The 26,852-nt window shown below is 42.5% G+C and overlaps 1 protein-coding gene across 2 annotated transcripts in view; it reads left to right on the top strand.

Moving 5' to 3' along the window:
- Positions 1 to 26,852, top strand: part of DNMBP (dynamin binding protein) — a 129,702-nt gene that overhangs the window by 23,458 nt on the left and 79,392 nt on the right. For both annotated transcript variants that reach the window (XM_032180471.2, XM_058436107.1), the window contains 2 exons: positions 13,727 to 13,881; positions 16,695 to 16,817. In XM_032180471.2, coding sequence (XP_032036362.1) covers positions 13,737 to 13,881; positions 16,695 to 16,817 — 268 coding nt within the window. In that variant the 5' untranslated portion in view covers positions 13,727 to 13,736. The remainder of the gene's footprint in view (positions 1 to 13,726; positions 13,882 to 16,694; positions 16,818 to 26,852) is intronic.

Genomic DNA, 26,852 nt, shown 5'->3' on the forward strand with positions numbered 1-26,852 from the left:
ATTAGCCAGGCATAGTGGTGCATGCCTGTGGTCCCAGCTACATGGGAGGCTGAGGCAGGAGGATCACTTGAGCGCAGGAGGCAGAGGTTGCAGTGAGCCGAGATTGCGTCACTGCACTCCAAACTTCACTTTCTGACACCTCTCATCCTTTCACGCAAAGAGAAGAAATTATTCATTTAGCCTTCACATTGTCTTGTATGAGCTCTTGTATTGTCAAGGACAAGAGAAATGTGCAGTTGCTTTTAAGGTTAGATATTCCTTCTCATTGCTGGGACTTGAGATTTTTTAAATGGATTCTCGTTCCCAAAAGGTAATGTTGACTGGAGAGTTAAGTTCCAAGACATAAGGATGCTCGTGGAAGCATATTCTTTTGAAGGAACCTCCACCTGACAGCCCCTACAAAAAGGCAACCCCTTTCCCAGCTTTTCCCAGGTAGGCACTCTCCCCTGGGTGGCTGAGCGAGACCCTGACTCAAAAAAAGAAGGACATTGAATTCTTTTGACACCATCTAAAGAATCAACCATTCACTGGGTTTGCCGTGTTGTGGCATATTCTCTGGTTCATCTTGAAATTATATATACATTTTATTTTCAAGTATAGTGGCTGTAGTTTCTATAAAAAGCAAGCAATACTGCAGTTTTTGTTGTTGTTTATGTAAAGCTGCTCATCCCTGGTTTTCCATGGTGCTCAAACGTTGGTACTCCTTAAAATGATCCAAAATCACCTACCCTGCTAATGATCTTAGCTATTTTTAACTCCAGTTGGACAGTTTGTTTCCTCCCAATTTTTCTTCCTCAAAATCTTCAGTTTTCTGAATTCCTTTCCTGATTTTTCTTCCAAAATATCAAGAATATTTTATACCTTAAAATAGGTTGAGGCCAGGCACAGTGGCTCATGCTTGTAATCCCAGCACTTTGAGAAGCTAAGGCTGGAGGATTGCTTGAACTCACGAGTTCAAGACCAGCCTGGGCAACATGGCGAAATCCTGTCTGTACAAAAAGAGAAAAAAATTTGTAAATTAATTATCTGGGTGTGGGGGCACATGCCTGTAGTTCCAACTACTTGTGAGGCTAAGGTGGGAGGATCACTTTAGCCTGGGAGGTCAAGGCTGCAGTGAGCCGTGATCATCATTGCACTCTAGCCTGGGCAACAGAGTGAGACCATATGTCAAAAAAAACAGGTTGAAAGGTAGAGAAATTCCTCATGTCTTTTTAAATCTTCTGTAGCAGAAACACAAGTTTGTGCTTGAAACAGATAAGAAAAAGAAACAATGCCTGCCTTGCAGATCTCACTAACATTTGTCCTCACAACTTGGAACACTGGGTTAATAAATTTTCTTAGTGTCTTCTGGAAACTGTCTTAAAAACTGCCTGTTTTTACACGTTTATTGTGTTCTTTGTTATCTATAGCCACACCCTAAAGTTTCACTTTATAGTTTCACCTTAATCTGCACGTCTGCAACTGCTATCATGGGTATTACATCTACAACATAGTGGAGCTGTTAATTTTAATATGTTGCTCAGCTACTTAGCTCTGACATGTCCAATTTATTTAGTTATGAGTCAGTGGTTCTTAAATTTCCACCCATAATTGAGATTCATGCATTATTTAAGAAATGTAAATCAGAGAGGATACTTAGGAACTCCTAGGTTAACCCATTTAAAAATATTTCTTGAACGTAAATTTCCTCAAACTTTGTAGGTCCTGAAATATTAATCTTGGGACCTCCCTCCACCAGTGCAGTTTCATTAAAAGACAAAACTGATGTGGAGATATAGAAGTAATTTTTTTTAAAAAAAGAGCTAAAAATGGAAGGAAAACAGCAGTTTAATATGGGTGGTGTAGAAGCTGTAAATGAGTTAAAACTACTGTACTGTGAGAGTCAATCTTGAAGCTTTCTTATTTTAAATTCTGTCTTTCGTAAAACAAAAACAATTTATAGAAGTGTTTAGGTGGTTTAGACAAGGGTTGCTCAGTTTAAATCCTGAGAAGGACTGAGGTGGCCTTCCACGATTGGTGGAAACTGACATGTATCCTGTTCCATCTGGAGTTGTTGCCTTCCAACTTGGGCCAAGTTTGAAATCAGCAAAGTGTTGCAATATAGTTTCAGACAGTATAGGACAGCAGATTCCTTTACTTTCCTACCGTAGTTTCTCTGGTCAGCTCACCTAAGCCAGTGCAGGGTTTTCATTTGTTCTTCCAGTTCGACATTCTGTACCCTGTGGAACCAGAGTCCGTGTGATGAGTCAGTGCTGCGGTCCTGGGGACACGCAGGGTAGGAGGCCGCTGTTGAAGAGCAGATGGCCCAGGCCGTGCTTCTCAGCCATCTGGGGATGCTGCGGCCAATGGGGGGGGGGGTCCTGCTTTTCCCTCATCTGTTGCTAGTTATCTGAGGAATCTCTGAGGAACCTGGCTGTGACTGCTGACCTTCTGTCCGGAGTGAACTCCAGCGACATAAACCATAGGAGGAAGTGCTGTTTTCCTAGCTTCTCTCATTTCCTTCCTTCCTGAAGCACATTTAGACTTCATTTTCTGACACCTCTCATCCTTTCATGCGAAGGGAGAAAATTACTCATTTAGCCTTCGTGTTGTCTTGTATGAGCTCTTGTATTGTCAAGGACAAGAGAAATGTGCAGTTGCTTTTAAGGTTAGGTATTCCTTCTCATTGCTGGGACCTGAGATTTTTAAAATGGATTCTCGTTCCCAAAAGGTAATGTTTTCTGGAAAGCAGTTCCAAAACATAAGGATACTCACAGAAGCATATTCTTTTGAAGGAACCTCTGCTGGACAGCCCCTACAGAAAGGGAATCTCTTTCCCAGGCAGTCTCCCCTGGTAGAGTAAGCAAGAAAGGAGAGACAGCTGTCTTTTGTCTTTCAGTTAAGGAAACCCCTGCAGAAGTTTTGTTCTGGGACCCCAGCACTTGAATTTTTTTTTCTTTTTGGCAGGGTCTCGCTCTGTCGCCCAGGATGGAGTGCAGTAGTGTGATCTCAGCTTGCTGCAACCTCCACTTCCCAGGTTCAAGCAATGCCACCTCAGAGCTGCTCCCCCATACCCCCGCCCTGAGTAGCTGGAACCACAGGTGCTCACCACCACGTCCAACTAATTTTTATATTTTTGTAGAGACAGGGTTTTGCCATGTTGCCCAGTCTGGACTCGAACTCCTGGGCCCAAGGGATCTGCCTGTCTTGGCCTCCCAAAGTGCCGGGATTACAGGCGTGAGCCACTGTGCCCCGCCTCACCAGTGCTTTTTGAAAGAATATACTGACTCATTTAGGGGAGTACAGGGAACCCACGCATTAATATTTTTCTAAATTTTTTTTAAGCCTTCAAAATGTATGTCTCCAGTGCTTATCTCTCACTTGGATTTAGAATGGTGGATTTAGGGAACTATTTTTATAGTTTTCTATACACTTTGCTCAATTCTTTATTTTATTTTATTTCATTATTTATTTATTTATTTATTTTTGAGACAGGGTCTCGCTGTGTTGCCCAGACTGGATTGCAGTAGCACGGTCTAGGCTCACTGCAGCCTCAACTTCCTGGGCTCAAGTTATCCTCCCACCTCAGCCTCCCCAGTAGCTGGGACTACAGGCATGCACTACCACGCCCAGCTAATTTTTGTGTTTTTATAGAGACAGGATTTTACCATGTTGCCCAGGCTGGTCTCGAGCTCCTGGGCTCAAGCAATCCACCCTCCTCTGCCTCCCAAAGTGCTGGGATTATAGGTGTGAGCGACTGCGCCTAGTCATCCCCATTTTTTTCATGTGTTGTTCTCATAAATCCAAGTCATCCTTTTGGGCATGTATCACTCAGGGGCCCAGCAGAAAACAGAAGGCACACTCAAATTGGGTAATTGGAAGAGGTCCAACTTAAAGCAGAATGGAGAAGTTTAGGGAAAATAACAAAGCATTGTACCATATGTCAAGGCTAGCTGGAGAGCCACCCTGCTCCTGAAGGGGTGGGGGATGAGATGGTTACCTGATGCAAGAGAAAGCTGTTTTGAGGAGGTCTTCATATGGTAGCTGTGGTGTTTAATAGAACAATACAGCCAACTCACAACCCAGCAGGGAGAGAGCCAGGGGAGTAAATATCACAATCTCACTGTCCCTCTGCCTTCAGACCTCCTGCCAGTGCCACCCATTGGCTGAACCCAACTGAAAGCCAGAGATGGGGGAGGCCTTGTTCAGTTCTGGTGGGGCAGCCTCCGGGAACAGAGGGCAGGCTGGGGCAGACCTGAAAGGGCAGATTTTCAGTATCCTCAATCTGTGCCAAGTTCAGACTTTGATTCCAAAGGCCACATTAGAAATTACTTATTAAACTGTTTCATATCAGTGTCTATCAGGGTAAAAGTTTATAGTTTGTGATCTCAGGAGATTTTTTAATGAAGTATGTCCAGACTTGAAGATATGTTGCTTAATAAAAATTACTGGCCAGGCACAGTGGCTCACACCTGTAATCCCAGCTCTTTGAGAGGCCAAGGTGGGCAGATCACTTGAGGCCAGGAGTTCGAGACAAGCCTGGCCAACAAGGTGAAACTCCATCTCTACTAGAAATACAAAAATTAGCTGGGTATGGTGGTGCATACCTGTAATCCCAGCACTCAGGAGGCTGAGGCACGAGAGTTGCTTGAGCCCAGGAGGTGGAGGTTGCAGTGAGCTGAGATCGAGCCACTGCATTCCAGTCTGGCCAACAGAGCTAGACTCCGTCTCAAAAAGTAAAATAAACATTACTGAGTCCTCCAGGCCTTCTTTCACATTCACATTTTATGACATACCTTAAAAATGTTTTTTATTGTGGTAAGTGTACATAACATAAAATTTACCATTTTAACCATTTTTAAGTGTACAGTTTTGTGGCATTAAGTAATTCACATTGCTTTTCAACCATTACTACCATTCATCTCCAGAACTTTTTTTATCTTTCTAAACTGAAATGCTTTACCCATTAAATACTAACTCCCTATCTCCTCTTCTCGCCCCTACTCCCTGGCAACCACCATTCAGCTTTTAATCTCTTATGAATTTGACCCCTCTGCGTACCTTATTCGTGCAGTATTTGTCCTCTTGTGTCTGGCAGATTTCACTTAGCTTAATATCTTTTTTTTTAAGACAGGGTCTCACTCTGTGGCTCAGGCTGGAATGCAGTGGCACAATCACTGTTCATGGCAGCCTCAATCTCGTGGGCTCAAGCAACCCTCCCACCTCAGCTTCCTGAATAGCTGAGACTATAGGCACCTGCCACCGCGCCCAGCTAATTTTTTTTTTCAATTCTAATTTTTTGTAGAGTTGGGGTCTCACTATATTGCCCTTCTGGGCTCAAATGATCCTCTCCTCTTGGTCTCCCAGAGTGCTGAGATTACAGGCATTAGCCACTGAGGCCAGCCTTAGCTTAATGTCTTCAAGGTTCATCTGTGTTGTAGCACTTTACAGTGATATATATTGTAACTTTTTTTTTTTTTTTTTTTGAGATGGAGTCTTACTCTGTTGCCCAGGCTGGAGTGCAGTGGCCCAATCTTGGCTCACTGCAATCTCTGCCTTCTGGGTTCAAAAGATTCTTCTGCCTCAGCCTCTTGAGTAGCTGGGATTGTAGGCATGCATCACCATACTTGGCTGATTTTTTTGTATTTTTAGTAGAGATGGGGTTTTGCCACGTTGGCCAGGCTTGTCTTGAACTCCTGACCTCAGATGATCCGCCTGCCTCAGCCTCCCAAAGTGCTGAGATTACAGGCCTGAGCCACCGCACCCGGCCCTACATTGTAAATTTTATTTTATTTCTGAATATGTTTTCTCTGATACATTTACTCTCATGGCTTTTAACTTTTACATGTCCAGTCCAATGTCTCACAAATCTGCAAGATGGATGATATAAGAGCACGGGCTGCAGGACTTAAGACATGGCAAATGAGTGGACCTGAGCAGGAGAGGTGGCATCATTTGGGGAAAGTACTCCGGGTGTGGAAAGTGTTTAAATATGTGGGACTGACCATGGAGGAAATAAACAGCAGTAAACCAAAAAACAAGTTCTGAGAGGAAAGTGCCTTATGGGAGCTGAGACATTTCGTTTGGATGGGGCTGCCCTGAATATTATTTATGAATGACAAGTAGAGTGGGACAAGGTTACACAAATCTGAAGTGGGGCCTGAAAACGGCGTGCTGTGGCCAGACAAGTTTAGAAATGCCGGATTGAAAAGGATTCTTGCCAAATTGTCTCAGTCTTTAATATACTAATTTTTTTATGCTCCTCTAAGAAGGAAATATGGTTTATAGCCTTCCTGGAGTTTCTCATGATCATGGAGCTCTTGTATCTTGGAGCACAAAGATTAGTGTCCTCAGAACATGTTTTGGGAATTGGTGGGGACTAAACTAAGCTTCTTGGGTGCGGGGACTGTAACTTATCTCCCACACAACACCTGGAAGGTTCCTGGACACATCATTGGAGCAAAGCTGGATTAATAGGTAACTGCCAAAGGCTTTAGTCCATAGAAAGTATTAAAATATCCTTGAGGCACAAAAGAAATCACTGCAGATTTGAGTCCTTCACTGACCCCCGCATTGAATGGGTAAGACTGAGTGAGTGTCTCCTTTTGAGATTAGTGCTCAGGCTTTATTTTTTTCCCAGTTGGGTAGATACTTGGTGATAGGAGTTGAATTGCTCAGGACAATAGAGGAGACTCTAAATGCTACTGTCCGCCACCAGCAGGATGAGAGAATAAATACTTAGAATGTTGGGTGAAGGGTCATCAAATGATTAGCTTACCCAGTCAAGCCAGATTTTTAGTTTGCATAGGGCTTTGGTTGATGCCATTTGGCTTGATAAATATTTGTTGAATGTATGAATTATAGAAAATAGGAGGACCTATAAATTCTTATCCAACTGTGTTATATATAAAAATTGACATTTTAGAAAGATTAATCAGATTTACTGCCATTTTAGTGGGGAGAACAGAGCTGCAATTCTGTTAAAATTTAGAATTTGTAATTCCTTGGCCAGTAGGGAGAGAAAAAAGGTACTTTAAAAAAACAAAAACAAAAAAAAACTGCTGGCCAGGCGTGGTGGCTCACGCCTGTAATCCCAGCAATTTGGGAGGCCGAGAGACCAGCCTGGGCAACATGGCAAAACCTCACCTCTGTAAAGAAGTTAGCCAGGTGTGGTGGTACACGCCTGTGATCCCAGATATTCAGGAGGCTGAGGTGGGAGGATCACCTGAGCCTGGGAGGCAGAGGTTAGAGTAAGCCAAGATCACACCACTGCACTCTAGCCTGGGTGACAGAGACTCTGTCTCAAAAAAGAAAAAAACAACAACAAAAACTGTAAACAAATATTGGACTCTAGTTAAGATATATATGTCAAAGTTTGGTGGGAAATATTTATGGTTCATTTTGAAGTGCATCAAAATAAAAAATACATATATTTGAAATGTATCCAAAAAATAACACAAATTGATAAACGAATAAAGGGATAGATAATCTGTGATAAAGTAACTGCAGTAAGATGTTAATGCTAGAATCTAGGTGGTGGGTGTAAAATTCTTTCAACCTCGCTGTTTGAAAATTTTCGTAGTTAAATGTTGGAGAAACAGAAAAATGGAAGTCTAGAGGATGTTGAAGGAAGAACCAATGAAGTTTAAGAAAAGTGATGTTTGCCGTAAAAAGAAGGTGGGCATGGGAATCAAACAGGCCTGACTTCGGGTTCTGGTTTGGCTATTTGTCAGCTAAAGAGATTGAGTAAATTGCTCAGTGGTGGTGCTGGGATTGGAATGCAGGCACCCTGGCTTTGGAGACTTGCTGTCTACCTTGCAGAGTCATGAGGATTTAAGCTCCTAGATCAGTGTCTGACACTTGGTAGATAATCATACAGTAGCTGTTGTTCTTAGTGTACCATCTGCCATAGAGGATGAGGAAGTCCAAGATATTAATGCTTGACCTGGAAGATTTCTATGACATTTCTATGGCACTGTTGCCAGTGCCATACATAGACAAGCTGGAAGGTAGAACTATTTTTGGGGAAGAGATGGTTAATTTAGTTTTAGATAAGTAGAACTTGAGATTTTGATATGAATAGTTTCATATATTGTGACAGGTTGGATTATTGGAAAAAAATTTTTAAAAGATAAGAATAAAAAAAGAGTTTCATATATTTTCCCAAACTTCAACAAATCATTTGTTCACCAAAAATCTGAAAATATTTTATGTGCCAGGCACTGCTGTAGACCAGTGAATGAAATAAATCTCTTCCTTCACAGAGTTTACATTCTAAAAGGGTTTGAAGAATTTTCTTTCCAAAGATATCTATATTTCAGATGCAGAATGACTCTCTAAAGGTGGAAAGACAGGCGTTCACCAGCAAGGGAAGAAGATGGTGTTTTCATAGCAAATTTTTCTGCTGTCCCTGAAATCATGCCATATAAGCAGTAATTTCCTCGGCGTTCTCTCAAGCCCATCTGTGTTCTGATTTCCTCTGCAGTTCTTTTTACTTCTATCTGGAGTTGGTGGACAGCTTATAGAAGCCATTTGTGATTGTTTCAAAATATATGCTCAGGCTTCTAAAATGGCCCTGGCATGAATAAGAGTAGCTGCTTTTCATAGTGTATACAGGGCAGAGAAGACAGATGAGATTCATCATATTATACATACTTTTGGGTCTCACACACGAATCATGTAATTTAGCGAGGCCGTGACTTCAGTACCCTTCTAGGGTGTGTGCTCCTCAGTGATTACACACTCATTCCAATGGAGTAGGAGGTCAGTCAGTAAAAGTATTTATTGAGCCAGATTCTCCTCTGCTTCTGAGTCATTTTCTGGTAGAGCGAAAAGGTTCTCTGGGAGAAGCTTTAACTCTTTCAGATTACAAGCATTACTCTCTTTGTGTAATGGGGTAGTTCTCTAAGTAATCATATGGGGTTTATGCTAATTCTTTACTTGATATTTTAGATAATTAGATATATCTAGTCTGATAGTGAGATGAAATTTGAGAAAATGTAGTATAAGAAGAAAAACAGTATCTACTTTGGCCCAAGGTTAAGGAATTGTTTTAATAACATAAACATCTAGATGGCTAAGAAGTTTGCACGACATTATGTGCGTGTGGGTTTTTTTTTTTTTTTTTTTTTTTAAGAAAATACTTAGGACACCACCCTTATGTGGAAATCTGACATCTGGCAACTTGAGTCCTCTGGAAGACAGCCAGAAAGAAAGGGGCCTCAGTGCACATAAAAATAACTGTTGAAAAACTCTACCACGAACATGTGTCCTTTCCCACCACAGTAGAGTTTGTTAGCCTCGCATTTAGAGCTTGTTTACTTTTATTTATCTGGGAACTTTACATAATTTTGGTAGTATGCGTGTGGTCTCCCCTCCATAGCAGATCATAAACAGCAATATAGCAAGGGGGTGGAAAAGTTGACGGAGGAGAGCAGAGGGTAGGCTGGCATTGAAAGAGAAAGGCCTAAGAAGTAGACAGTGCTGGTATTGTGTATCACAGCTTAATACAGTAATGTGTAGTCTTAATAATGAACTTGGACCCATCAGCCAAAGAGTAAATCATGTTCAAGGTCTTCTAATAAAGAAGTCAGGGAAGTCTGGAATGTGTCTATTTTTAAACAAAGTTAACCAGGTTTTGACATGTTGAAATGGTAAGCTCTGTAGTGTTTATGTGTTTGAAATAGCACATTCTCTGGTGATGCTATATCAGTGACACAAATTTGAGCTTGCAGTTGATTATGGAAATGATGCTTTGTAATAATGACTAATGTTTATTGAGCAGCTACTATACCAGCCCTGACCTAGGTGCCTTCACAGTTAGCATACTGGTTAAGGCTTTGGAGACAGACAGATTTGGGTTCCCATTACACCCCTGACTTATTATGTGACCTTGGACAGCTATCATCTCTCTGATCCCGTGTCCCCACCTGCCAAATGGGAACCAATAACATATGATAGGGTCCTTGCGAGGACTCAGGGAAGTACATGGTAAATGCATGTACCTAGGAAGTACTCAATGGATGTTAGGCACTGTTATAACTGTAATAGTCTTGATGGTTATTATGAAAGTATGATTATCTCCACTTATCTGGATGAGGAAACTGAAGCCCAGAGAGTTTAAGATGTCCAAGGTGAAAATGCTAATAAATAGTGGAGCTGGGCTGTGGACCTGGGTCTCTCTGACTACAGAAGCCTAGTGCTTTACATTCATATATGCTGCCTCCTCAGCATGTAATTATAATTAGATTTTTTTTGGTAATACTTGGAGAAAATGTGTTAGTAGCATCTGTGGGAAATACCCACTTACCACTTCTCTTTTCCACCGTGGACTCAAGTTATCTTATTATAGACAAAAAGTCTATAATAAGTAACACAAAGATAACCTACTTTTGCTTGACAGTACAAATTAAATTGGTAATGTTTGTGTAGTATGATTTATTAACATCTAGGTACTCCATATTAATATACTAAATGATTTATTATATGCCTAATATGTTTATCCATATCAGTGTTTTCTTGGATATAATTTTTTTTTTTTGAGACATAGTTTTGCTCTTGTTGCCCAGGCTGGAGTGCAATGGTGCGATTTTGGCTCACCGCAACTCCGCCTCCTGGGTTGAAGCGATTCTCCTGCCTCAGCCTCCCGAGTAGCTGGGATTACAGGCATGCACCACCACCCCCGGCTAATTTTGTGTTTTTAGTAGAGACGGGGTTTCTCCATGTTGGTCAGGCCGGTCTCGAACTCCCTGACCTCAGGTGATCCACCCGCCTCGGCCCCCCAAAGTGCTGGGATTACAGGCGTGAGCCACCGTGCCTGGCTGGATTATAAATTAACAGAGGTCAGGTATGGTGGCTTCTGCCTGTAACCCCCTGGCACTTTGAGAGGCCAAGGCGGGTGGCCCAGGAGTTTGAGACCAACCTGGGCAACATAGTAAAACCCTGTCTCTACAAAAAAGTACCAAAAAAATTAGCTGGGCATGGTTATGCATACCTGTAGCCATATGTACCCAGGAGGCTGAGGTGGGAAGATTGCTTGAGCCCTGGATATCGAGGCTACAGTGAGCCAATGCACTCCAGCCTGGGCCTCAGAATAGACCCTGTCTCATAGATAAATACAATTAACAGAGCTACCACTACCTTTTCTTTTTTTGTAGTTAGGCACTTCATGCTTTTTGATGTGATGATGGTTGTATGTGAGATGGAAGGTAGAGTCCTCATTCATCTCTACCAAGACCAAATAAGTACTTGAGATGGTTAAAGAAAAATAGACTTGTACTTGGGAGGCTGAGACAGGAGGATCACTTGAGCCCAGGAGTTCAAGGCTGCAGTGAGCTATTATTGCACTCCAGCCTGGGCAACAGAGCAAGACCCCATCTCTAAAAAGAAAAGAAAAGAAAAATAGATTTCAGGCCTGGATACTCTGGTCATCTTCAGCTGCTCCTTTAAGAGACGTAGGGAGAAATGTAGCTGTCATCAAGGCCGATTGTCTACAGATGGATGGATGTCCACTACTTATGTCCTCTCTTTCTGCTGCGTCAATACATATGTAGGTTCCCCAGCCACATGCATCAAGGTAATGGACACATCGTCTTATTACAGCACAGACACTGTTAACAGTACAAGGATACTCTCCGGGGTTGGGCCACTGACTTCTGTGAACCAAAAACATATACTTGATCTGGCATAGGATGCTAAATCTTGTCTGGAGGTGCCATCTACATAGTCCTTTCTTCCTTTCTTACAGATTTTTACTTTTCTAACTTTTTTTTTTGTAAAATAGAGGTGAAGTCTTGCTCTGTTGCCCAGGTTGGTCTTGAACTCCTGACTGCAATTGATCCTCTAGCCTCAGTCTCCCAAAGTGCTAGGATTACAGGCATGAGTCATTCAATAGGTTTTCCCTTTCCTTTTCCTTTTTGCTTTTCTGAGTCTCACTCCGTCACCCAGGCTGGAATGCAGTGGCACGACCTCGGCTCACTGCAACCTCGGCCTTCTGGGTTCAAGTGATTCTCCTGCCTCAGCCTCCCAAGTAGCTGGGATTACAGGCACCCGCCACCGTGCCTGACTGATTTTTGTATTTTTAATAGAGACGGGGTTTCACCACGTTGCCCAGGCTGGCCTCAAAACTCCTCACCTCAGGTGATCCGCCCGCCTTGGCCTCCCAAAGTGCTGGGATTACAGGTGCGAGCCACCGCGCCAGCCCCCAGTAGGTTTTCCATCTAGGCCTTTGAGGCATGGTTCTGCGGCTGTTCTTCAGGTTGTGGTACATTTGTTTGCAGATAGTCTCAGTAGGTAGGAATCAGAATGCCCTCAGTTTGAGTCCTGGCCCTGCTGCTGTGAGCACTGTGATCTTGGACTAATAATGTTTTCTAACTATACTGAGCCTTAGTATCCTAATCTTTAAACTCTGTGGGGAATAAAATGCCATATTTAAAATCTCTACTTTTTAAAGTATTGTATTTTAAAATTACCATGCTGTCTGGTGCTTTAAAAATGTTAATTTCCTTACTGCCCTCTTCAGGCATTCTGAAAAGCCTACATTTGCTGACACTTGAATCTTTTCTGTCACTGAGAGGTCTAGGGTTTTTGTTTTGTTTTGTTTTGTTCCTGAATTCCTTTGCGGGCCAAATGAAAAATATATGAGGAAATTATTATTTTTAAATTAGACCAGGTGTGGTGGCTCATACCTGGAATCCCAAGACTTTGGGAGGCCGAAGCAGGAGGATCACTGAAGCCAGGAGTTCAACACTAGCCTGGGTAACAAAGTGAGAGCTCATCTCTACAAAAAAAAAAAAAAAAGGCTGGGGCAGTGGCGCACGCCGGTAATCCCAGCACTTTGGGAGGCTGAGGTGGGCAGATCACTTGAGGCCAGGAGTTTGAGATGAGCCTGGCCAATGTGGCAAAACCCGTCTCTACTAAAAATACAAAAATTAGTTGGGCATGGTGGCGCATGCCTGTAGTCCCACCTACTTGGGAGGCTGAGCCTCTTGAATCACTTGGGAGACTGAGCTAGGAGGCGGAGGTGGCAGTGAGCCGAGATTGTGCCACTGCACTCCAGCGTGGAACACACAGCGAGGTTTCATCTAAAAATAAAAATAAAAAGTCAGGCACAGTGGTGTGCGCCTGTAGTTCCAGCTACTCAGAAAGCTGAGGTAGGAGGATCACTTGAGCCTGGGAGCTGGAGACTGCAGTGAGCTATGATCACACCACTGCACTCCAGCCTGGGTGATAAAGCAAGACCGTGTTCCTCGCCCCTCATGCCCAAAAAAGGAAAAAGAAATGAGAAATAACTTTGATATTTTAAAATATGAGGCCAGCTACAGTGGAGCATGCCTGTAATCCCAGCACTTTGGGAGGCCAAGGTGGGCAGATTGCTTCAGCCCAGGAGTTTGAGACCAGCCTGGGCAACATGGTGAAACCCTGCCTCTAGTAAAAATACGAAAAATTAGCTGGACATGGTGGCACATGCCTGTAGCCCAATCTTCTTGGGAGACTGAGCTGGGAGGATCACCTGAGCCCAGGAAGTCGAGGCTGCAGTGAGCCGTGATTGCTCCACTGCACTCCAGCCGGGGCGATGGGAGTGAGACCCTATCTCAAAAATAAAATAGGAAGTGCTAACTTATTTGCTTAGCTTTGGCTTCATTTTAAGTATATTTGTATCTCAAGCTTTATCATTCCCAAGAAATAGATCTATATTGCAGTGTCTTAAATATTGATGTTTTCTGTTTCTCTTGATCTATCTTTCCAGGTTATAAAACATGGAGGCTGGCTCAGTGGTTCGAGCCATTTTTGACTTCTGCCCTAGTGTATCAGAAGAACTGCCGCTCTTTGTTGGAGATGTTATTGAGGTGCTGGCAGTGGTGGATGAATTTTGGCTTCTAGGAAAGAAGGAGGATGTTACAGGTAAGTAAGAGACTCATAGTGGACCACAGGCCCTGACTTCTTTCCATATTAAAAATAAAGGCCGGCACTGCACTCCAGCCTGGGCAACAGAGTGAGACCCTACCTCAAAAAAAAAAAAAAAAGAAAAAAAAAGAAAATTAGTTCTAGCTGGGCACAGTGGCTCATGCCTACAATCCCAGCACTTTGGGAGGCTGAGGTGGGTGGATCACCTGAGGTCAGGAGTTCAAGACCAGCCTGGCCAGCATGGTAAGATGGTGAGACCCTGTCTCTACTAAAAATACAAAATTTGCTGGGTGTGGTGGCATGTGCCTGTAATCCCAGCTACTCAGGAGGCAAGGCTGGAGAATTGCTTGAACCCAGGAGGTAAAGGTTGCAGTGAGCTGAGATTGTGCCATTGCATTCCAGCCTGGGCGACAAGAGCGAAACTCTGTCTCTAAATAAATAAATAAATAATAAAAATAAAAATAAAGGCTGGGCACGGTGGCTCTTGCCTATAATCCCAGCACTTTGGGAGGCTGAGATGGGAGGATTGCTAGAGGCCAAGAGTTCGAGACCAGCCTGGTCAGCATAGCAAGATACCATCTCAATCAATCAATCAATCAATAAGAAAGGACGGGAAGTAGGAAGGGAGGTAGGGAGGGAGGAAGAGAAAGAGAGAGAGAGAAAGAAAGAAAGAAAAGAAAAGAAAGAAAAGAAAGCTAGCTAAATGGGAAGCCCAAGTCAATAAGTTTCAGAATCCTTTTGTGTTTTCCTTCTGTATTCATATGTAGTCTTTACCAGTTAGGGGAAGATTTCTGTTACCATTTCATGTCTCTTTGTTGATTCCTTCAAGAGATTGCACCACTAGACACCAGCTGCCCCAGCCCAGGTTTCTATCCAAGTCTTTCCCTTTCACCCCCTTTCGCTTCCCAGGTCTTTATCCTTTGTGTTCGGTGCTATTATTTCTCTTCTCAAAACGTGTTATTCCTTTCTTCATAACCCTGTTGTTTACTACTGCTTTTCTTTTTTTTTTTTTTTTTTTTTTTTTTTTTTTTTTTTTTTTTTTTTTTTTTTTTTTTTTTTTTTTTTTTTTTTTTTTTTGAGACGGAGTCTTGTTCTGTCGCCCAGGCTGGAGTGCAGTGGCAGGATCTCGGCTCACTGCAAGCTCCACCTCCCAGGTTCATGCCATTCTCCTGCCTCAGCCTCCCGAGTAGCTGGGACTACAGGCGCATGCCGCCACGCCTGGCTAATTTTTTGTGTTTTTAGTAGAGACGGGGTTTCACCATGTTAGCTGGGATGGTCTCAATCTCCTGACGTCATGATCCGCCCGCCTCGGCCTCCCAAAGTGTTGGGATTACAGGCATGAGCCACCACACCCGGCACTACTGTTTTTCATAACCAGCTTTATGATTTGTGGAACACAAGGTGCTCTCCACCTTGTTTCCTCTGGCTGTCTTCTTTAAACATTTTCTACCCTTTCTTTCATTCTTCACTTGATCTTAGGCAAAAGGCCGAGAAGTGATCGTTCTTTCATTTTCTTCAAAGGAGCATGATTCATCCTGTTCACTCCTTCCTGGATCCATGGCTGGCCCAAATTTATTAAAGTTATCCTTTACCCTACATGCTGCCTACCTCCCACATTCCACACACCTGGTTAGCTGTCTTCGATTCTGTAAAATATATATTCACATCGATTTCTTTCATTAATTAGCCTAGGGAAGGGTGGAAGCTTTTCCCACACCACATGCATCTGTGTTAATCCAGTCCTTAACTTGCATATATTCATATTTATGTAAGTCTGGGTTGGAGTCCTTCGAGCACACTCCGTTGACACTTAACCCACATTTGGGAGATAAATTATTTCCCAGTAGAAAAGATATCTCAGCTGAGACAAATGATGAGAAGGAGTTAGCAAGGCAAAGATGGTAGGCAGAGAGGATTGCTTGTTGAAGGTCCCTGGAGTGTGAGAACACTGGCGACTTAGAGAAGTTTAGTAGGACACGAGGTGTGAGTGGTTGAGGGAGAAAGGTGGGCTGGAGAGATGAGCAAAAGCTGGATCATGGGAGGCAGAGTATGCCATGGTAAGGAGTGAAGGAAATGGGAAACCCTGAAAGTGCTTTGAACATGATCAGATTTGAATTTTAGAAAACTCACTGCTCCAGACTTAAGAATAATAGGGACAAAACTGAAGGCAGGGAAGCATTTGGAAGGTCGCTGCAGTAATCCAGGTGAGAGATGGTGATGGCATGGATCAAGGTGGTGGGTCTGGAGATAAATAGACCCAGAGATAGAAGGTAGAATCAGTCAGACTTTCTGATACTTTCCAACTGGCAGGCCCTGTCTTTCTACCACCACCTATTAAAACCTTATCCACCTTCAGATTCAAATGCTATTGTTTTCATAAAGTTTTTTATGTTCTTCCTGACCGATTACCTGTCTTCTCTGAGCTTCCGTAACAATTTGTGTGCTTAGGTTGTGATACCAGATTTCAGGATTGAATTATTATTTATGTCTGAATTTGACTTTTTATCTGAACTAGGTTTTTAGCTCTTTGAAAACCAAAACTGTCTTACTTAGGTTTTCCTCTGCAGCGTGCTTTGCGTATAGCAGCCCCCAGTAAATGTGTACCGAATTGAATTGCATTCTCTCTGTTGTGCATGCATCCAGTTTTGTGCACTATACTTCTTCTCCAACAGATTCTCCAATTATGAGTATTCACTGAGTTTTCAAGTTAGGGTCTATACATGGACTCAGAAGAAAAGTTTTTGTCCTTGTACACAGACGGGAAAAGAAATCTCAGCATTAAAATTTAATATGTTTGCTTTTATTTTCAGGACAGTTCCCCAGCAGTTTTGTGGAAATTGTGACCATTCCCAGTCTAAAAGAGGGAGAGAGGCTGTTTGTGTGCATTTGTGAATTCACATCCCAAGAATTGGATAATCTTCCCCTCCATCGAGGTAAGCTGCTCATCAAATAGTAGACTATTTGAAATTAGATTTTTGGAGTCTGCCCGTTTCGACAACCAGATCCTTTTTGAATTTGTGAAGTGGCTTAACCTCTAGAGAGTCCTCGGCAATACCAAAGTAGCGTGGACGTAATGATGCCTTATAGTTTAGTACCATTTTACAATTTCCACGGTATTTTCTCACAAATATATTCTCATTTGATCTTCAGCACAGACCTGGGAGGTAGGAAAGTGGGGATTATTAACGGTATTTTATAACTAATGAGAGCAAAATTCAAAGACTGTTGGCTGGAGGTGGGAAGTCTTGGCCTCAGAATATGAACTCATCATATTCTAAGTCCAGGATTATCTTTCCACTGCCCCCATGCCATAGCCACACTTCAGGCACACTCTCTCTCTCTCTCTTTTTTTTTTTTTTTTGAGACAGTACTCTCACTCTGTTGCCCAGGCTGGAGTGCAGTGGTGTGATCTCAGCTCACTGCAACCTCTGCCTCCCAGGCTCAAGCAGTCCTTCCACCTCAGCTTCATGAGTAGCTGGGACTGCAGGCACATGCTACCATGCTGGGCTAATTTTTAGTATTTTTGGTAGAGATGGGGTTTTGCCATATTGCCCAGGCTGGTCTCGAACTCCTAGGCTCAAACAATCTGCCTGCCTTGGCCCCCCAAAGTGCCGGGATTACAGGCATGAGCCACTGCGCCTGACCAACTTCAGGCTTTATTTCTCTTTTAAAAACTGATATGGGGCGTGGGGGGGAGGGAGAAAAAAAAATAACTGTATACGGCTTTGCTAACAGTATTACCATTTATTAATGCATAATAGTAGAGCAGGAATTTTGATGTGGAAATTAAGAGACAGGTGCAAAACATCCCTATTTTACTGCTGTCTCATCAGAGCCAGTTTAAAAGGAAGTGATTTAAAACAGATAGTCATACTTAGCCAGGCATGGTGATATGCACCTATAGTCCTAACAACTCAGGAGGCTGCGGCAAGAGGATCGCTTGAGTTGGAAGTGTCAGTGAGCTATGATCACATCACTGTACTCCAGCCTGAGTGACAGAGCGAGACCCTGTCTCAAATAAATAAATAAATAAATAAATAAATATAAATTAAAACAGGTAGTCATAGCCATCTCTCAGTGATTTTCCAAGTATTTCTCCCTTCTTGCACTCTGATTAGATGAACAAACTATAAACTATAAACCATTTCAACAAGTATCCTTAAGTCCATTCTGCATAAACAGAGAAGCCAGTAGTGTCTAAAAGACAGAAGCTTCTGATCAATCCAATTTTGTGATGACTCAGTCATCAAAACAGTAGAACTTATTAGGTGTGTTATTAATATCATTACTTGCTCTTTGGCATATGGCACAAAAGGGACAGGCTTGATTTCTTAAATCATGTACACACACACACACACACACACACACACCCAGAAAAACCTAGCAAACTTCTCTAACCCTTAGTGATAAGAATGGAATAATGGATTTTGACCTTAATCCTCAAAATCTATTTTGAGAATTTCTTTTAGATTTTGTTTTATTTTGTTTATTTATTTGTTTGTTTGTTTTTTGAGACGGAGTCTCATTCTGTCGAGGCTGGAGTGCAGTGGCGTGATCTTGGCTCACTACAACCTCCGCCTCCCAGGTTCAAGCGATTCTCCTTCCTCAGCCTCCCGAGTAGCTGGGACTACAGGCGCCTGCCACCACACCCGGCTAATTTTTGTATTTTTAGTAGAGATGGGGTTTCACCATATTGGTCAGGCTGGTCTCAAACTCCTGATCTTGTGATCTGCCCACCTTGGCCTCCCAAAGTGCTGGGATTATTTATTTTTTATTATACAAATTTTGTTTTATTTTTTAAGACACAGGGTCTCACGTTGTTGCCCAGGCTGGTCTGAAACTCCTAGTCTCAAGTGATGCTACCACCTCAGTCTCCCGGGTAGCTGGGATTACAGACCTTACTTAACTTTAAGAAGTATCATTAGGATTGATAAGAGGCTGGGTATAGTGGCTCATGCCTGTAATCCTAGCATTTTGGGAGGCCAAAGGCAAGAGTATCCCTTGAGCCCAGGAGTTTGAGATCAGCCTGGGCAACATGGCAGGACCTTGTCTCTACAAAAAAAAAAAAAAAAAATTAAATTAACCAAGCATGGTGGTGCATACCAGTGGTATATGCCTGTGGTCCCAGCTACTCAGGAGACTGAGGCAGGAGCCTGAGCCGAGGAGGTTGAGGCTGCAGTGAGCTGTGTTTACGCCACTACACTCCAGCTTGGGCAACAGAGCAAGACCTTGTTTCAAAAAAAAAAAAAAAAGTTATTAATGAGAGAAAACGCCACCACACTCTGTTGTTTTGAGAGTTTCTTACACTTCACTTTATACTCAGTCTCCTCTTCAGCTCTGTATGCTTTCTTGTTAATCAGTGTTGGGAAGGTAGACAGAAATAGATTAAGAGATTATAGCAGGGACCTTATCTGTCCTTAGTCATAGCTCTCCCAGTGGAGTCTGTAGTCCATATCTGATGGAATGGAGAAAGGACAAGAGTGCAGTGGCTTCCACTGAGCTGTTCAGAGGATGTGGGTAGCATGGACTCTTAGGAAGCATGGCCATCCGAGAGATTCTCAGAACCTGGCATCGTGAGTCACCTGTCCGAAGACTGACTCAAGGTCAGGCCAGGACCTGGAATCTGTAATTTTATCTTGACTACCTTTTAACCACTTAAGCCTAATAAGCTTAAAGATGTTAAGTGGAATCCAAAGGAAGAGGATACTGGCAGGGGGATACACTGGGAAAGAGAGACTAGAACGAGATATACTAATTATCCATGGTTTTATCTTGTTCTCCTCTCTGTGATAATCTACTCAGTAAACACACAGTCAGCTTTCCTTCTATGCCTTTCACGTTTTTTTTTTTAGCTCTGTCTTTTAATTTAGAATCACAAGCCTTTGAAGATGGAGAAGTTAATTATACCTATGCAACTTGCCTTTTTCTAGGAAACTTAGCTTATCACACAAGTCATTTTAATTTCTCTTTTTCTATACATGATAAGTCACATCAACAGGTATTAATTTTACTGGTGGGAAACAAAATCACTAAAAAATGAAAGTATTGTTTCATGCCAGATATAGTTTATCAGACTTGCATCTAGGCTTCCTGTTTTTTAAGTCTAGTGCTTGGGATGGTGCCTCAACTTCCTAGACTGAAAATCACTTTTTCCATCAGATCAGTGTGTCTGTAAATGAAATGTTGATGATGGAATATGTCAGGAGGGGATTTGGAAACCTTAAGAGTATGCGGGGCCAGGCATAGTAGCTCATGCCTGTAATCCCAGCACTTTGGGAGGCCTAAGCAGGTGGATCACCTGAGGTCAGGAGTTCGAGACCAGCCTGGCCAACATGGTGAAACCCCATCTTTACTAAAAATACAAAATTAGCTGGGCATGATGGTACATACCTGTAATCCCAGCTACTTGGGAGGCTGAGGCAGGAGAATTGCTTGAACCCGGGAGGTGGAGGTTGCAGAGAGCCAAGATTGTGCCACTGCAGTCCAGCCTGGGCAACAAGAGCGAAACTCCATCTCAAAAAGAAAAAAAAGTATGTGGGATAATGTTTGGGATCTGTTGTGTTTTACCACGTGCCTTTTTAGTTCATTGTTATTTAGTTACCTTTAAGAAGTATCATTAGGATTAATAAGAGAAAAATATATATGTAATTTATAGATGTCTATATGTATTTAGAGCAGGCAGTATGGCTTAGGGGATAAGAATTCTGACAGGCCTAAGTTTAAATCCAAGTCCACCACTTAATAGCTGTGACCTTGGACTAGTTAAGTCTCTCAGGCTCAGTTTTCTTATCTACAGAATGAGGATAATAATATAATACCTACCTCAGGGTGATTGTGAGGATTAGATGAGGTTGTACATGGAAAGCATATGGTAGTAGGTAAGCGCTCAGTAAATGCTAGCTGTTCTTATTAGTCTTAACCTGGGCGCCTGGGCTTCGTTGATGTGCTTTGGGTATCTTGTTTCTGGGATAATTCTGTGAAGTTTTGTGTGTCTGTTCTCAGAGAGATTCTATGTGAAATCAGAACCTCTGATCTTTGTTCCAGCAGGTGTCACCCTTCTTCCTTTTCCTGAAGCTATGTAATTGTTTTGGACTATTCCTACTGTTTTGAGTTAAAATATATATATATACCTATATATATATTTTTCTTGGGACGGAGTCTCACACTGTCGCCCAGGTGGGAATGCAGTGGCGCAATTTCTGCTCACTGCCACTTCCGCCTCGTTGGTTCAGGTGATAATCATGCCTTAGCCTCCCGAGTAGCTGGGATTACAGGTGTGTGCCACCACACCCAACTAATTTTTGTATTTTTAGTAGAGACGGGCTTTCACCATTTTGGCCAAGCTGGTCTGGAACTCCTGACTTCAAGCGATTCGCCTGCCTGGACCTGCCAAAGTGCTGGGATTACAGGCATGAGCCACCACGCCTGGCCTCGAGTTCTATTTAAACTGAGAAACAAGTCTGTCTCTTAGAAGAAGAATCAAAACAGGTGGCCAGTGCCCCTGACTATCCTAAAAAAAAAAAAACAGAGAGGAGAAAAGAAAGGTGGGGGGTGGAGGGGAGTAAAGAACAAAAGCAAAATAAGAGATTAGTGCAAGGAGGCTGGGCGCAGTGGCTCATGCCTGTAATCCCAGCACTTTGGGAGGCTGAGGTGCGTGAATCACGAGGTCAGGAGTTTGAGATCAACCTGGCCAAGATGGTGAAACCCCGTCTCCACCAGCACGGTGGCAGGCACCTGTAATCCCAGCTCCTCGGGAGGCTGAGGCAGGAGAATTGCTCAAACCCGGAAAGCAGAGGTTGCAGCGAGCCGAGATCGCACCACTGCACTGCAGCCTGGGCGACAGAGCAAGTCTCTGTCTCAAAAAAAAAAAGAGAAACTAGGACAAGGAAAAGACAGAGAGGAGAGAAAAAAGTTAGTGCATATTATGACAAGTAATAGAATATTACTAATAATTGCCTCATATAACACAGAATCCTCATCCCTTGCCTATAACCACATGTTTCTAGATCACCTGCCCCTTCAAACAAAAGGCCAATAAAAAGTAAATTGACCAGTGGTATTTATCAGTCAAAGCACATGTCTTGTAAATTTGTGATGCCATGAATGTGAGCTCTCAGGAAAGAAGTTTTGACATGGCTAGTATGGAAACCTGAATAAAACACTGTACGTGGTCAGGCTGCATAAAGCACATAGTTCCCCTGGCATTTAGAGAGAGCCCAAAAGCAGTCCGTGAGGAACCCAGGACTGCAGTCAGACTGCTCATATCCGATTCTAAGAAGACCTGCACTCCTTTTTACCATTTTATTCCTAATGCATTTCCCGTTCAAATAAAAAATCCAAACAGAGGAAACAAGCAGTGTGGCTGGGATTAATTGTGCATGAGTCAAAGGCTTGGGCTGACCCTAAGGGTCACCACACTTCCTATTTTTCTGTTCTCAAAATCTGGTCTTGCTAGTCCAGGAGTTCCTCATATTGGTATTTCAGAAGTCTGGGAATGACCACTAGTTATTCTGGAGATACCGATCTAATGGAAAAAGTGATCCGTTCCTAAGGAATCACCTAGGATCCCAGGGGAATAGCTTGTATGACTCTTTCTGATGAAAAACAGAGACTCATGCTTCAGTAACAGGGCTATAAAATAGGGGCATTGAGGCAGAATATGGTGACCCCACCTTTAATCTCAGCAGTTTAGGAGGCCTAGGTGGGAGGATCACTTGAGCCCACGAGTTTGAGGCCAGCTTGGGCAACAAATGAGACCCTATCTCCACAATAAAAAAAAAAAAAAAAATTAGCTGGGCACAGTGGCACACACCTGTAGTCCCAGCTACTCAGGAGGCTGAGGCAGGAGGATTGCCTGAGCCTGGGAGGTCAAGCCTACAATGAGCAGTGATTGAGCCACTGCCCTCCAGCCTGGGTAACAGACTGAGACCCTGCCTCAAAAAATAATAATAATCAAATGAATTTTAAAATAAAAAGGGTATTGAACTAAATAATCTCTAAAGTACTTTCCAGGTTCTAAGTTGTGTATGTTTTTGAAGATTCACCTTTACTATGTAGAAATAACCAATAAAATAGCAGGCCATCAGGTAATAAAGCTTATCAAAACAGTTACCCTGCTGAAAATAGACAGGAAAACAAGCCTTATTATATGAGTTCATGGGGATCTGGCAAAACAAGGAAAATAGCATAATTCTACAGCTTTAAGAAAGCCAGTTGATTTCAAAGCCAGCAGAGTGGGAGTTATGGCACGCTTTTATTCTTCCCCTTCACCAAGAGGCCCATTGTGTCTGAACAGCAGTCAGTCACTAGTGCATTCCCTCTGTGTTCCCGATGGATGGCCTTACGGCCAGAGGGGGAAAAATTACTTGTGGATTTTTGTTGTTTTTTTTTTTTTTAGACAGTCTCGCTCTGTCACCCAGGCTGGAGTGCAGTGGCGCAATCTCGGCTCACTGCAAGCTCCGCCTCCTGGTTGACACCATTCTCCTGCCTCAGCCTCCCTGGTAGCTGGGACTACAAGCGCCCACCACCACACCCAGCTAATGTTTTGTAATTTTAGTAGAGACGGGGTTTCACCGTGTTAGCCAGGATGGTCTCGATCTCCTGACCTTGTGATCCCCCTGCCTCGGCATCCCAAAGTGCTGGGATTACAGGCGTGAGCCACTGCGCCCAGCCTTGTAATTTTTTAGGACCCCAACTTCTGACCAAGGGATAGGGAATCATAAGTTAAAAGAATGTAGAAATACAGGACCAAGACCCTATTTTTGGGGAACATTGAAACCAAATAATATCAAATTTGTGAAAATATGTTGGGCATCTCTCTCTTAAGTCTAAAATCTTATGTTAGGTGCTGTATAGTATATAAAAATACAAGTGTCAGAATTCATGATATAGACAATAATTTCTTTTCTAGGCTATAGACAGCCAAGATGAATGTGAGCTTCTAAGGTTTTTTAGAGAAGCAAGCCAAGGTTTCAGATGGAGAGACAGTGTAACATGAGTAAGGCTTTGGGGTTAATAATGATGTGGCTTCATAACAATGAAAGCCTCCTTGTGTGGAACAGGGTCTCGTATCATAGGAGAGATAATATTGGATAGTTGGAGAAAGGGAAGGTTATAACTGGATAATCATGAATGTAAGTTTGCTTTGGAGTGAAAGCATAATAAGTCTTTTGGTAGCTCAGTAAACCTCTAGAGAGAGTGTCCAGAGCAAATTTACTTTTTATATATTTTGGGTAATAAGAATAGGATTATTGAGGAAGAAGCCATTAGCAGTAGGCTCCTTGTGCTTCATGGTAAAAGTTTGGCCCGGGGAGGGAGATGATAAAACTGGTACATTTGTAATCTTGATTTGTCATACTTGAAGAAATAATGCCTGGGGACAAGATTTGAAAGGGTGAGATGGTGGGAATTGGACCAGGGTTGTAGCATAGAGCAATTAGTAGAAGGAAGAGGCTGGGCACAGTGGCTCACACCTGAAATCCCAGCACTGTGGGAGACTGAGGCGGGTGGATCACTTGAGTCCAGGAGTTTGAGACCAGCCTAGGCAACATAGTGAGACCTTGTCAAAATAAAAACTAGGTATAGTGGCACATGCCTGTAGTCTCAGCTGCTTAGGAGGCTGAGGTGGGACAATCAGTTGAGCCCGGGTGGTCAAGGCTGCAGTAAGCCATGATTGCACCACTGCACTCGGCCTTGGTGATAGAGTGAGACCCTGTCTCCACAAAAAAAAAAAAGAAAAGAAAAAAGGAAGAAATATTTTGAAAGAAGGAATTAGAAGAAAAAAGGAAATTAGCAGCAAAAGTCAGTTTGGAAAGCAGAATGTAATGAATTTATTTGGGAGTTGGAGTTGAAGAATAATCATCATTAGCAAATGAACATCAAGTGCTTGCCATGCAAAAGGCATCATACCAGACTCTTGAGATACCAAAGAGAAGGTGGTACCTACCATTAAAGAACCTGTAACCTACTTGGGAATATAAGACAGACTTAGTTTTTTTTTTCTTATTTGTTTATTTTATTTTATTTTTTAGAGACAGGGCCTCTCTTTGTCACCCAGGCTGGAGTTCAGTGGTCTGATCATAGTTCACTGTAGCCTTGAACTCTTGGGCTCAAGCAGTCTTCCCACCTCAGCCTCACGAGTAGCTGAGACTACAGGCAATAGCTGCCTTGCCTGAGTAGACTTAATTTTTTGTTGTTGTTTTTGAGATGGAGTTTAGCTCTTGTCACACAGGCTGGAGTGCAATGGTGCAGCCTCAGCTCACTGCAACCTCTGTCTCCCACGTTCAAGCCATTTTTCTTCCTCAGCCTCTCGAGTAGCTAGGGTTATAGGCATGCACCCCCCTGCCCGGATAATTTTGTATTTTTAGTAGAGACAGGGTTTCACCATGTTGGCCAGGCTAGTCTTGAACTCCTGACCTGAGGTGATCCACCCACCTCGGTCTCCCGAAGTGCTGTGATTACAGGTGTGAGCCACCGCACCTGGCCTAAATTTTTTTTAATCAAGAGCATATAAAAATCAAGAGCATATAAAAATCAAGAGCATAAAAGACAACTGGTTTTCCAATGTGCTTGACTATAAAATGACTCATAGGATTTTGCCAGGTGCTTTGCTACCCAGATCTTATTTTACCTAGGCCAGGTGCATTCCTTGAGCACCTCTGACTTGGGTACTGAGTGAGAAGGAAATTTTAACTATAAAAGTATAGGTAAGATTAACTTTAATCTTAACTGTAAAATTAAAATAGATAATCTACAAATGAACAGCTTATAATCAGATAAGAGTTTGTTATAAAACAATTGATTATAAAATTAGAGTAATTTTTTCAAAATTAAATCATAAATCATATAGAACTGAATTTTAATTTCATTTTTCCAGAAACATATACTGTGCTCTTATCCTTTCTTTACTCAACTTCTTCTACAATAAGATAGATGCTAACTGTTCAGCTTACATTTTGTGAGGATAACCTGAAAATTGGTTATTTTCAAAAACAAAAGTGGTGATTATTGGTACCTTCTTTTAAGATCTCATTTTAATATATTTTCAGGATAGGGACAGTTCAGGAAGGCCTCTGGAGAACATGATCGAACATTCACTGCCCATACCCTTCATCTCCAACAAAGAACCCTTTTTTTTTTTTTGAGACACGGTCTCGCTCTGTTGCCCAGGCTGGAGTGCAGTGGTGCCACCATAGCTCACTGCAGGCTCAAATTCCTGGGCTGAAGCAATCCGTCCTCCTGCCTCAGGTTCTCAAGTAGCTGGGACTACAGCGCTCACCACCACACCCGGCTGATTTTTTTTTTAATTTTAAATAGAGATGAGGTCTCGCTATGTTGCCCAGGCTGATCTTGAACTCTTCTGCTCAAGCAATCCTTCTACCTCAGTCTCCCAAAGTGCTGGAATTACAGATGTGAGCCACTGTACCTGGCCTCCCTGTATCCTCTTAAAAGTTATTGAGACCCCAAAGAGCTTTTTTGGTTTTTTGGGGGTTTTTTGTTTTGTTTTTGAGACAGTGTCTTTCTCTGTCGCCCAGGCTGGAGTGCAGTAGCACAGCCACGGCTCACTGCAGCCTTGACTTCCCAGGTTCAAGTGACTCTCCTGCCTCAGCCTTCCAAGTATCTGGAACCACAGGTGGGCACCACCACACCTGGCTAATTATTGTATTTTTCCCAAAGAGCTTCTGTTTATGTGGGCTGTGTCTGTTGATATTTATCATATTAGCTATTACAACTGGGAATTTTTAAAACTTGTTTTATCAATCTATTAAAAACCCATTACATATTAACATAAATAACATATTTTTATGAAAAATAAGTATAGCTTTCCAAACAAAAAAAATTAATGAGGAATGACATTGCTTTACATGTTTGTAAATATTTTTAATGTTCGACTTACTAAAAGAAAACCAGATTCTATTTGCATCTGTATTCAATCTGTTGCAATGTGTTGTTTTCATGGAATTATGTGA

This window comes from Hylobates moloch, unplaced genomic scaffold (assembly GCF_009828535.3).
Source record: "Hylobates moloch isolate HMO894 unplaced genomic scaffold, HMol_V3 SCAFFOLD_3, whole genome shotgun sequence".
NCBI lineage: Eukaryota > Metazoa > Chordata > Mammalia > Primates > Hylobatidae > Hylobates > Hylobates moloch.